The 13447-nt window shown below is 47.4% G+C and overlaps 1 protein-coding gene across 1 annotated transcript in view; it reads right to left on the bottom strand.

Annotated features, from left to right (window-relative positions):
* The window catches only part of LOC147703657 (uncharacterized), a 742215-nt gene that overhangs the window by 94789 nt on the left and 633979 nt on the right, over nt 1–13447 (bottom strand). The window contains exon 8 of the mRNA XM_086929538.1: nt 7880–7906. Within this exon, the coding sequence (XP_086785664.1) occupies nt 7880–7906 (27 nt within the window). The remainder of the gene's footprint in view (nt 1–7879; nt 7907–13447) is intronic.

A 13447-nucleotide genomic window follows, 5' to 3' on the forward strand; every position in this document is an offset into this window, starting at 1 on the left:
GGGTTTGAGAGCGGTGATTCTCGCGAAATGGAAGTGTACACAGTGGTGGCCTGTCCAGGGGGTTGCGTGGTGTGGCTAAAGTGGATGTTTCTACCCCCTGGAAAGATGAGGTCGAGGGTGTGTCCAGCCTTGTGGGTAGGGGTGGTGACGAGCTGTCTCAGTCGATGTTGGCGAGGTTGTTCAGGAGGGCGGAGGAGTTGGGGTCGCTGATGTTGTCGAGGTGGAAGTTGAGATCTCCGAGCAGTATGTAGTCCATGGAGTCGATGGCTTGGGGCGCGATGAGGTTGGTGATGGTTGCGGGGGAACGCGGTTCATGGTCTGGGAGGTCTGTAGGCAAGGGTGCCACGAAGGGTAGTTCTGAGGCTGGTATGGATCTGGAAATGGAGGTGTTCCATGGCGGACGAAGAGTCGTTAGTGCTGGAGGTGGTGAGTCGGAGGGAGTTCTTGTGTGCAATGGCGAGTCCTCCTCCCGGATGGTTGAAGCGGTCTTTCCTCTGGATCTTCTATCCGTCGGGGATGGCGGTAGCGATAACGGTAGCAGAGGTGGGATTAGTCTAGGCTTCCGTGAAGAAGGCGACATCTGGCGAGAGGGTGTTGAGGAGATCTCAGTTTTCTTCTGCATGTCGGTGTAGGAAGCGCACGATGAGGAGGGTGCACCTCAGGGCTTCCCGTGTGTTGGCGTCCGGAGGGAGAGATGAAAGATTGTTGGCAGTGTCAGCAGGAGAACTGGCTGTGGGTGGTGTTAGGCGTAGGCAGCTGGCAGTTGTTGTTCCGGAGAGCCAGGGTACTTGGTGCTGGTCGCGGTTGTGGGTGGGCACAGATGGGCTTGCCTTTGGCGTGGTGCGACCGCACAGCAACTGCCATTAGATATGGAATGAGGGAGGGAAACGCCGCCGGGAGACAGAGCGGGGAACCGGAAGGGGGAAAAGGGCCGCAGGGGCAGGAAATGGGCGGCAAAAACACAACATGACACAGTGAACAGTGAAAACACTGAAAAAACTGAAAACTGGGCACAATCACAAACAGGCACAGTAACACAAAAAAGACAGAGTAACAGACAAAATACAGAGGCACAGTAAGGATAAGTCACTTACCTGTACTCCTAGTTCTCTTCAAAGGGTATCCTCATCAAAGTCATAAGCACATGAATATTCCCACCTATGTGCAGGACCCCAGAAGCACATCACAAATATGTGAAGAACATATATGTAGCTCTATATATATATATCCATATGCAGCCTCCCATAGACATGCTGAGCAATAGTGCAAGGAATTCTCATGTACATAAACATATTCCAATAAAGCAGGGAGAAAGAAAGACTTTGAAAACTGCTTTAATATACACCAGAAAACACAATCCTGCAAGGAATAATGAAAAAACATTGCCAGCTCATAGGCGGCATTGTAGAAACACTAGTGTAGCAAGCTGAAAAGCTAACCCACATAAACACTCAGATAAACTGGCACTGTGCCTTTAAGGCAGCCATGACCCCTAGCTTCCCATCATGCCTCAGGGGTGACAGGTCAGTTGTTTTTTGCGGATATCCGCAGACCATTGAAGTCTTCTCCTACCTCGATGACTGCTGTTGAGGACGGGTTGGCTCCAGGCAGTTGTCATCCACCTTCAGAATGCAATGAACATCCTGCACTCGATGGGGCCCATTGTCAACATGCTGAAGTTGCACTTAACTCCCTCTCACGCGCTCCTTTTCATCTGAGCTGTCTGGACACAGTGCAGTTTCGGACCTATCCTTCGGAGTGACAAGACCAGAATATTCAGGCTATTATTCAAATGTTGCAGCCTCTGTCCTGGATTTCGGTGAAACTGACTCTGAGGCTGTTGGTTCACATGGCTGCCTGCATCCCTCTGGTGGCACATACCTGCTGATGTATGCGGGCTCTGCAGTGAGACATGAAGGCTGGACCTCTGGCCATTGATCCATGCTCTCCCCTCGCGCAGCTCCGTCTCTGCGTCGCTGCCTCCAGCACCTCTCTCTGGTAGGTGTTCCGAGGCCCATCAAAAAGAGATTTCCTATGTGGCTCACATATTTTGTACATTGTGACTTAGTTCATATCAATATCACATGTCCTTCAAGATATGCTAATAACAAGTTTTTTGGGATTTATATTTATCAAATTTTATTTCTTTTTTTTAAATATATCCAAAAACTTTTTTTAGATACTTTCTTTATAGCATGTCTTTCTTATAAATTAATTATACTCTTCTTAAACAATTTAGACAAATATAAAAACTTAATTTATCATCTAAACACTTTTTTCAAATTTTTATACACAAGAATTATAAAACTACCCTGATACCCACACCAAAATCACACTCACCATTCATTCATACATACACTTGCATACCATTCATTTATCAACTAAACATTTTTTCTGTATATAAGTTTTCACAGAGAAAAACTCTGACTGAGTAACAGCCACAGAGTGTTATGTGGGATTCCATGCCAGGTCCCCATTTTCATACTAAGGTGCTCGAGGCCCTCCTCCGCCCACAGGCTCCTGTCTGCGCCTCATCCCTGGTGGTCCATTGGGAGAGCATTGCTATTCTGCTGATCTGCTTGGATGCCTATTCTCTTCCAGGGGATCCTCATCAATAGTCATCAGCACATGAATATTCCCGCCTTTGTACGGGACCCCGGAAACACATCACATATATGTGATAACCGTATATTTAGCTCTATATATATATCCATATATAGATATATAAAAATACACAATGCAGCCTCCCATAGACATTATGAGCAATGTTGCAAGGAATTCTCATGTACATAAACCTATTCCTATTCCTTGGGTACCACCATTGCGAGGCTCTCTACTTTGTAGTCACAGTAGGGGGGACAATAAGACTGAAATCCCCAACCTCCGTAGATGAGCTGCCACCATCCTCTTCCCTTTGATGAACACCTAGGGGGCACTGGCAAGGCCAAAGACTAACACAGCAAACTTGAAAATTCTCTTGGCCCACTGTAAACCGCAGTTAGTGTCTATGGGCTGGCAGGACAGGGATGTGGAAATATGCATAAGTTCAACGTTACCATCCAGTCTCCCAGGTCTAGGGCAGACAAAAGCTGAGCGAGAGCATTTTGAACTTCTCCTTTTCAAGATGATGTTAAAAAGGTGCAGATCCATAATAGGATGAAGCCCTCCATTCTTTTTGCACCAGAAAGAAGCAGGAATAACAATGATGACCTACTTCTGATGCAGGCATCCCATCTATAGCTCCCTTGGCCCAGAGTGCCTACACTTCTTGATCGAGCAAGAAGAGATGATTCTCCGTCAGCTGATCGTAAGTGGGTGGCATGGGTGGTGGGATTCTCACAAAGGCGAGGGAGTAGCCGATTTAGACTATCTGCTGAATCCAACGGTCTGATCAGGTTTACCACTAGTGGGGGAGGTGATGGCGTATCTGAGCTCCTACTGGATGGTCATGATGGTCTGAGGATGGACTAAAGAGGCTGTAAGGCAGTGGTTGTCTCGGTGTGGTAGGCTCACTCGACCACTGGCCACCTGTCCCACGTGATCTCTGGGATCCGCGTCCTTGCCCACTAAAAAGCTAGGAAGCCTGCTGGGTGTGATGGCTGGTAGGGTATTGGGGAGACCGGAGACTCCTTCCCTGGCCACGAAAGGGGTAAAAGGCAGATTGGGGTTGACGAGTGGCCACAGACATGCACAAGGACCTGGCCATTGTCCTGCTGTCCTTGAAGTGCTCTAGCATTGAATCCGCATAGTCTCCAAAAAGGCAAGAGTCGTCAAAGGGCATTTCCATTAGAGAAGCCTTGAGATCCCCTAAAATACATATGTTTTCTGCAAGGTATGGTGATGCAAGGCCACCGACAAGGAAATCGCTCTGCCCAGTGAGTCGGGAATGTCAAGTCCACAGTGGATGGTGGATCCCTTCCATTTATAACAGCCTAAGAATTAATGCCACAGGCCTCCTCCAGGACCACAGGTAACACTTGCGCTAACAAATCCCATAGGATAAGGGAATAACAACCCAAATGGCATGCGGTGTTTTACTGACTTCAGTAATAGGCTGGTGGAAGAGAACGTTCTCTTACCGAAGGTGCCCAGCCTCTTGGATTTCATATCTGGTGTTGTTGGTAGGGAACACACCAGGGTGGGTACAGGAAGGATTCGTTACTTACCTGTAATCCTAGTTCTCTTCCAGGGGTATACTCATCAAAGTCATAAGCACTGAATAGTCCCGCACGAGGGCGGGCCTATTCAGTGTTTATGACTATTGATGAGTATCCCCTGAAAGAGAAGAGGAGGCTTGGACCACCACTCTCTATGGGGTGAGGTGCTGGGTAAGGAAACTGGAATACATAGGAGCAAGGCCATGGTGGCTGGCAATCGTCCTATTCACATGAGTCCCTCCTTGCACTAGGCCACAAGTAGGACATCCATAAGGGCTTAATTGAATGGGAGTAATGGTTCTGAAGGGGTGACCCCTGGCTGAAGCACCTCTGTCAAGACATTAGTCTTGACTGCCACTGAGAATAGGTTAAGGGCCAGGACCTCAGCCTTGGGTACCACCATTGCGAGGCTCTCTCCTTTGTAGTCACAGTAAGAGGGACAATAAGGTCAGAGTCAGTCAGTTGAGGTTTCCACCCCACTGACCTCACCCAGTTCCTCATACCAGTTGTCTTGCTCCTTAACTTGCTTATCTTCATAAGGGTCCATAGACCTCTCCCAAACATTTCCATCACTAGGCTTATACATCAAATAAGGCACTGGCTCTACTCCAGAAAGAATATCCACGGTCGGCGCTGGACGTGGCGTCGAATGACACCCACCTGGCTTTGCGTCGAAGTCTGGAATAATGAGGGAGCGGTACCACCTAGGGTGTTGGCCTTACCGAAACTGGAGCGGGAGCCGAGGAAGGTCTCGGTCCAGCCATTCGCTTGGCTTTGGATCCAGTGAGGATCCTGGGCCCGACTGGTGCCAGTTAAGCCCGAAGGTGCTCCAGAGGGGCCAGGCCACCCAAAGATTAGTCACATGGCCTCATAAAATTCTTTTAGTTGGGCGGGGAAGCTCAGAGCGGACCCAGGAACTGCCCTTGCTGACTTACAGGGCCTGGAGTGATTACGCTCCCTCGTCTCGTCGGATGACTTTGACGGACACAATGAAGTTGAAGAGCATTTGAGCTTTTTTGAGTCATGTGTTTGGGGGACTACCCCGACTTCCCTAATGACTTTGAATGCAACGCTGAATTTTTAGAGGGGCTTTGCGAACTCTGCTTGGACCTCCCACGATAACAGGAACCTTGAGCGCCCCGGAGTCAACTGACTTTGAGCGGTTAGGAGCTTGAGGGGTCACTCCTTCAGCGCCATGTGTTGCATGGTGCGACAGTCTCCACACGCCTTGGAGTCGTGTCCTGGCTCCAGGCACCACAGCATACCAAGTGAGGGTCTGTCATCAACATTTGCCTATGCCACATGGTTGAAACCCGCTGGTACCTTTGGTGATATCCTCAAACTAGGAGATGAAAATCTCAAAAGGAATCAGGAAAAAGTTAAAAAAGACCACTCAAACAACTTGGGGTAGCTTGGACAGGATCTGCACTATCTGACGTGAAAAGGAAAGAACTGATGTCAGCATGACGAGGTGGAACCTTGATAGGTACAATGCATGTCACTTCCGACATGTACAATGGTAACGCTTAGCTGAAAGATGCTAGTGCATAAGTTAACTGCTTGTAAATCTTTCGAATCCAGTCTGATACTAGGGGATATTCTAAGGTAAGGAATCTTCAGCTGGAAGACTAGCAGATATGTAATGGAATGTAGACAAGCAACTTTGTTTTGGTACATTTCATTGCAAAGCCACGTAAGACTGTGCAAATCGGCTATTGCGTGGATTTATAAATATTACTGAAGCATTTGTGTTGTCCTTGTGTCGCCTTGCAGGTTGCAAGGATAACGTAAAAGCTTGATAAGTCTGCCTCTGGGCAAGAATCTAGTGAAAAATAGGTTTAGCATGAGAAAATCCCAGCAAACTCTATTCTTTGCATAATTTTCCAGAAAAAGAATATGCTTACATCATTCATGGGAAGCTTTGTGTCCCCTTGAGAGCATGCTATCACCAATTGAAGCAGATTCCGAAGTTCTGAACTACTTAAGTGAATCTTTGTACAGCCTTTAGGTGTTTACTGCTGTGTAGACGAGAACTGTTTCTTTAAGAGACCTTTTGGCAGCAGTGGGGAGAGAGATGAGAAAAACGAAGGCCCAAAGCGATAGAGAGCATTAAAACAAAAGACAACAGATCACTTAATTGGAACTTATATAAAAAAACTAGAATAATCTATTACCTAGCTGTTTTGAACCAAAGCACAACATAACTTCTCAAAATATAATGATATAGACCACTACACTAGAATTTAGAAATCTGAAACATTCGCCAGACTACAGATATATTTAGCGCTGTACAGGAGAAAGGATTTAGAACAGTGAAATCCAAATGCAGCTATACACAACATAGCACAGGAATGTTAAGCAATACTGTACAACATAAGAATATAGATCATAGCATAGCAAAATAGTACTGTAGATTACCACACATAATTAATAGGAATGGTTTGTATGAATGTAAAGCACTGCATTGGAATATATATATATTACCTTGCACCATAATCTATACTACTATTATAAAGAGAGAACTGGGAACCTTTGGGCAAGGTAAACTCCAGAAGTACACCACCAATCACAACACCCAATACAGCGTTGGAAAGGGGAGGTCCAGGAGATGGACATAGGCTATAAATCACCACACCATATACATTGGGGGGTGGGGGGGGGGGGAAGAACGTTAGGGGAAAAGGAGTCCTTAGGCGTAGGCATACAGTGATTGATCGCGGCATTCAGCGTCAGTGTCATGGGCGCATAACGCGGCGTTTGGTGCATACAACGCGATAGTGTGTGGGCGTGACGCGAGGAGGAGCGTGGAACCGAAACCCGGTTCACTGCAATGTGCGCCACTGGAGCCGTGGGGAGGAGTGGCGAAAGTGCAGCCGTAAACAACAAAAGTAAGGAGGCCTTCCTGGAGCCGTGGGGAGGAGCGGCGAAAGTGCAACCAACACCCGGTTCACTGCAATGGCGTTCCTGGAGCCGTGGGGAGGAGCGGCGAAAGTGCAACTAACACCCGGTTCACTATAATGTGCACCACTGGAGCCGTAGGGAGGAGCGGCGAAAGTGCAGCCGTAAAGAAGAAAAGTAAGGCGGTGTTCAGCCTACGGCCAGGAGCGCAGGGAGGAGAGCGGAAGTAAGTGTACTCGAGTGATCGTGTGAACCGACACACGGTTCACTGCGGAGGAGCGCGGAAGTGAGTGTACTCCAGTGATAGTGTGAGGATGAGGTGACTGGGCTCAGGAGATTGGGGGGGGGAAGGTATGCAGGCTCTCACAACAGAAGGACAAGTACTTTGAGGGGAACACACAGAAAGGAGCTGGCCGTGTCCGGGTTGCGCAATGTTGGTGACTACAGGAGATTTGCGGGGGGGAGGGAAGGTGCGCAGGCTCTCACAACAGAAGGCCAAGTACTTTGAGGGGAAGTGGGCAAAAAGGGCTGATTGCTAAAACACAGAAAGGAGCTGGCCATGTCCGGGTTGCGCAATGCTGGTGACTTACTTTCACCTCGCAAAGCCTACCCGGACAACGTCGGGACGGGCTGCTAGTACACAATACAGTAATGGAGCAAAGAAGAGCATTGGATTGGAAATTTGGGATTTAGAGAGTTCCATTGGAGAAACAATGTTGCCTTTAATATGTGCTGAACAAGGCCATGATGAACTCAGAGATCTACCACCAACAGTTGACTAAAGAATTCCCATGAACATGCCACATAAAAGGTAGAATTCTTACCAGACTGAGCAGAGTATCCCAACATTCCTGAAAATAAACAAAAAACAATAGGTTTTCTTTTTCTTTGTGTTTTTTTTAAAGTTTCAAAAAAACTTTATTGTTGTAATCATGGTACAGCACATAAGTTAGATTTAGTAGTCAGTAAATACTTGGGGCTAAATCTTAATTACAACATATTTGAACTTCTGTTGTACTTATTATGCCAGTTACAAACAGTAAACTTCCTCCCCGCCCAGCCCTTGAAACATCACAATTCAACCAGTCAAATCATCATTTACTTCCTGAAGTATAGGCAATGGATTCACCTAAGACTAGACTCCCATCTTTATGAGTCCATCTGTTAGCAAGTCTGTGTACATAGTTCTTGAGAAAGCTGGGCAACAGCACATCTATGCATTTAGGGCAAACAGGCCATTTACCTATCCCACTCTGAGCCTTTCACCTCTTCCGAGCCCACCATCTTCAAGGCTCTAGAACCTAAGTCATTTCCAGCGATGGTAAAGGACCTTCATCGGTCTCTCCCTCCATCTGCTCCTCATTTCCCCCCTCCTCCACATCTTGGCCCCCCTTTGACTCCTGCGCCATGAGATATGCAGTCAAGGGCCCCCAAATATCTTTAGGTCTCGATTTCAGGGGTAAAAGTTCAGCGTAATATTTCAATTGCCCCTGCCAGTTGGATAGGTCCTGTATCCAGTCTTTGAATTTAGGGGCAAGGCCGCTCCCCCACCTACAGGCCACACTGCGTTTAACCAGAATCAGGCTTAGAGCTAGAAGATTTTATCATTTGTGAATTCCTTCAAACACTTGCACCCAATAGTCCCACACCTGTGGACATTGCCACGCCAAATGTAAAAAATCCGCTCTCTCACCACCACACCTAGCACATTTATCATCTTCCCGCAAATGGAACTTATGTAACTTAACAGGAGTGTGATATAGTCGGTGTAGAAATTTATAGCGGATGAGTTTTATTCTACTACTAGCTATGGCTGTCTCCGTCTGCATGCAACTAAATTCCCATTGTTCATCCGTCAGGGTGACCTCCATATCCTTATCCTATTTCGCCCGAGCAAGCGGAGGTCGGGAAGGTGGCGCAGTCTATGTGTGTCTATACAGCAATGCTTGGGGGCTTCAGGCTGTAACAATGCATGCAAAGGGGGCAGGACAGTCTGTGGGGAATTTCGGGGTAGCAACTTTAACGCTTTGCCGGAGCCTTACGTACATGAATAGATCCATAGTGGAAGGAGGATGTGTCCCAAAGAATTGCTCCCTGGAGCGAAACTGCGCTCCAACATAGAGATCACCCACGTAGTGTAATGGAGATATTCTAGCATTCTTCTACATAACCCCTCACTTGTGACCTGCAGTAAGGGATTGCGCATCAGAGGTAGTCTAGGGGAGTACACCATTGGAGCCTCCAGTCTGTTAGCAATGTGTTGCCGAGTAGCAATAGTGCAGTCCACCGTCGACGGATCTCTTTCCCGCTCCTTCACTGCTATGAATAGGTAGCCAGAGGGGGGTGTTGGGGCCATGTAGCCATCCTGAATTGCTAAATATGGCATGAAAGGTTGCGGATGATACCAATAGATTGCAAAGTGTGCCTGGGCACAATAATAATAGTATTCGAAGTTAGGAACCTCAAACCCTCCCTGATGATATGGCAGCATCAATGTGGCCAGATTTAGATGTTCCTGTTTACCTCTTCATATGAGCTGCCTGAGTTGTGTTATGAGGGTTTTAAAGAAAAAGAAGAACCTCCTAGGATGATAAGGTATGTGTAAACAGTTTATTGCATATTACACAATTCACACTGCCATTTGCCTACATCCCTGAGGCCGGCGGCTTATTATCCGGATAATACTACACAGCTTGGTTAGCCAACATCCCAAAGGGCAGGCAGTGAGGTTTTTCCAGTATGCATCGCAACTTGAAAAACAATCTGCAACATGAATAGGCATATTACAACCTAATAGTTAACTTGAACCATTCAATCCTCCCTTCCCCCCCAACTGCCATTTCATCAACACAAGAGGCAAGTCTTACCAAGCACACATTGCACAGTCTGCAGCGTCACTTCCACTCGTCAATTCTGCGCCCAAACGACGTCTAGCATCCCAATGAAACCATGCGCAATGGCCCACACGTGTTCTGCCCTTGATCCTATCTCTCACAAAGGCCAATCTGTTGGGGCTGTGCCTCCGACACAGACACTCTAGTCTCTCTGGAGGTCCGCCCCTCCCGATCGCAGCCAGACAGCAAATGGTTCCCAAATGTCGGTTGGCCTGGAACGACTCGGCATTAATTGCCAGAAAACAGATAATTGTCCCCTGCAGTACGTAACAGCCCTGATCCAATCAGCCACCGCAGGTGGGCTCTGCTTCTTCCAATGAATAGCCACCTGTCTTTTTGCTAACAGCAACATCATGGACACAAGTTTATGGTGTTCTTTCCGGATTTCCTGTACATATCCCAACAGTGCCATCATCAGTGTAGCTGACAGCGAGACCCTTATGATGCGTTCTATATGTCTAAATACATCTATCCAATAGTTCATTACAGGTCCGCAATCCCAGGCCCGGTGGATGAACGTGGCGTTCCAGGCGCCACATCTCCAACACCTCGGACCTGGGTGTAAACCCATCCGAAGCAACTGTGTTGGTGAGCTATACAATCTATGTAGGAAATTGAAGTGGGTTAGCCTAAGCCTGTAGTTTGGTGAGAGGTGTTCTAGCTGTATGCAGCAAAACTGCCATTGCTTGTCAGTGATAGTCAATCCGGCCTCCTCTTCCCATTCTATGTTTATAAATAGATAAAGAAGTTTTGGCAAGATGACCCTATTGATGAGAGACATTCTTCCTGCCATCGAGAACGGCAGTTGCACCCACCTAGTTATACTATCTGTTATTTTGTCTATAACAGTCCCATAGTTTGTACGAATGAGTGCGGCTCTGTCCCGAGTTATGTACATGCCTAATTACTTGATTTCATCATTCTTCCATACCAGGGGATAGTCCAATTGGAATGAGGTGGTATTGTCCGTTAGTGGGAAGATTGCAGACTTAGTCCAGTTTATTTGTATTCCAGAAATGGCACCAAATTTAGTTATTTCCTGCAGGACCGGGTTGAGGTTTCCTGGGGTTTCTTTATATATAATGTCATGTTGTCTGCATAGAGGGAAATAAGCAACTGCAGAGATGGGTATGCTAGCGCTCTGTCTTTATGATGCTGCCTTATCTTTGCGGCCAAAGGCTCAATTGCCAGGATAAATAGGATTGGAGACAGGGGGCAGCCTTGCCTTGTGCCCCTGGATATACCAAAACTGATTGATCTAGCTCCATTCAGCAACACCGTAGCTATCGGTTGCGTGTATAGCAGCTGAACCCAATTCAGAAAAACGTGGGGCATCCCCATGTATCCCAAGGTGCCTATGAGGTAAACCCACACCACCTAATCAAATGCTTTAGTAGCATCAAGGAATACTGCCACCGCTGAGCAATTCGGGTCTATGTCCTGCATGACTACCAGGAGGGTTCTAACATTATGTGACGTGGCTCTGTTTGGAATGAACCCGCTTGGTCCGGCAACGCCAATCGTTCCATCAGGAGGCTCTGCCAATTGGACAGGACCGTATCAAGTATTTTAGTGTCGCAATTCAATAATGACAAGGAGCGATATTCACAGTATAACGGGGACTTATCGGGTTTTAATAGGGAGACTATCTGGGCCTCTCGCATGGTTTTCGGTAGGCATCCCTCCTCCCCCGCTTCATAAAATACCCCTTTCAGGATAGGAGCTAGTTGTTTCACATGAGCTTTATAAAATTCTATGGGTAATCCATCCGACCCTGGCGCGGGTCCTGACTTCATGTGCATGATTGCCTCTGTAATTTCATCGACCTCTAATTCCAGACTTAAAAATGTGCGCTGTGTTTCCCCATTCCAGGCCAATGCAGTGTCTTCATAGTACTGAGGGAGATCAAGCGGACTCCCTCTTTGGGAGGTGTATAAGGAACTATAGCATTCCACGAATGTTTGCAATTGGTCCGGTAAGTTTCTATGTTTCCTACCTTGTGAGTCTTGTATCTCTGCAACATAGTTGGAGGACTTGGGCAGGCGCACTGTGTTCGCCAGCACCTTCCCCGGCCGATCACCTTCCCCGTATGTTCTCGCCCTGTGGTACTTCCCTCGGAATTTACACTCTCTTTCAGCAGTGTTCTCAAATTCAGTCATTTTTTCCAGCAGTTTGGCCTCCCACTCCCACTCCCACATCCCGAACTTGTTGAGCATGTGTACCCTTCCCAACCTTAAGAACCTTTAGATCTAACAATTCCTAAGTCTCAGTATGAAGAAGAATGCAAAGGGGGAATCGCCCTCTTGGGATAATCACTACGAGCAAATGTCTTGCCCACTCTCCTCCACTATTTCACCCACCTGTCACCTGGCCGCCAGCAGGCGATCAGTTACCGTGGGATGGAGGCAAGTGACCGGGCGAGTAATTAAGCAAAGTGATGCTTGATGAAAGTCAATACCGGAGCGTACAAGTTCGTAGTGGGAAGCGTGGTAAGGGCAAACACATTGTTGCTGATTAAAGTCTCTAACGTCAGTCCGGATTTGACAGCGGCGAATGGGATCTGGAGTGCCGACGGGCCACCTCCTCCCTGGAGGACGGTCGGCGGCAGTGTTTGAGGTAATCCTCCGCTTGTTGTGGGTTCTGGAAGAAGTGTTGCTTCCCTTGATGTCTGATACACAGCTTTGCCGGATACATCATTGCATATGGGATCTCCTGCGCCTAAAGTTCTTCTTCACTGCTGCAAACTTGCGCCGTGCCTCCTGCACGTTTTGTGTAAAATCGGGAAAGAATGCTTAAGTGGTGTTCTCGTAGGGGACCTACTTTTTCTCCCGAGGTGGGGGCAGTACAGCATTTCAATCACAATAATTTTAAAAAACGAACAATCACCGTGCGTGGAGGCGCTCCCAGCGTGATCTGTATGCTCTCTCTACCGTAAAGTGCGTAGAGAAGGAATCTCTCCCAAACAGCTCAACAATAAGTTTTTCAATGGAATCTTCCATGCGACCTGTATTGGTCTTTTCAGCCAGACCAAGGATTCGAATGTTGTTACTTCTTGAGCGAGCTTCCAAATCCTCGTTTTTATCTGCAATTATTTTAAGAAGCTTGTCCATTTGTGAGACATGGTCTTTATTAGCCGTGGCCACATCCTCAAGCTCAGATATTCTGGTTACTGTCTCCTTGAGTCGTTGATCGTGCTGATCTAATTTGTGCACCACAGAGTCCAGTCTCGCGTTCATTGTGTCCATTTTTGCATCTATGGATGTCAGGCTATGCTTCATGCTGAGTAGTAGTGTTTTCCAGGCTTCCACTTGATTTTCCGCCGCATCAGAGTCTGCTTGCTCCATTGCGCCAGTTTTGGGCGCGCTTCGTGCCTCAAACAGTATTTTTGTTTGTTTTGTATCGGTGCGCCCCATGCTCTCTACGTGCTAGGCCTCATCCGACCATGTGTGTTGTTTCTCGCTGTCCACAGTTCTACGTTATGAGGTGGTCACCTCTGGC

Source organism: Lissotriton vulgaris, chromosome 7 (assembly GCF_964263255.1).
Source record: "Lissotriton vulgaris chromosome 7, aLisVul1.2, whole genome shotgun sequence".
Classification (NCBI taxonomy): domain Eukaryota; kingdom Metazoa; phylum Chordata; class Amphibia; order Caudata; family Salamandridae; genus Lissotriton; species Lissotriton vulgaris.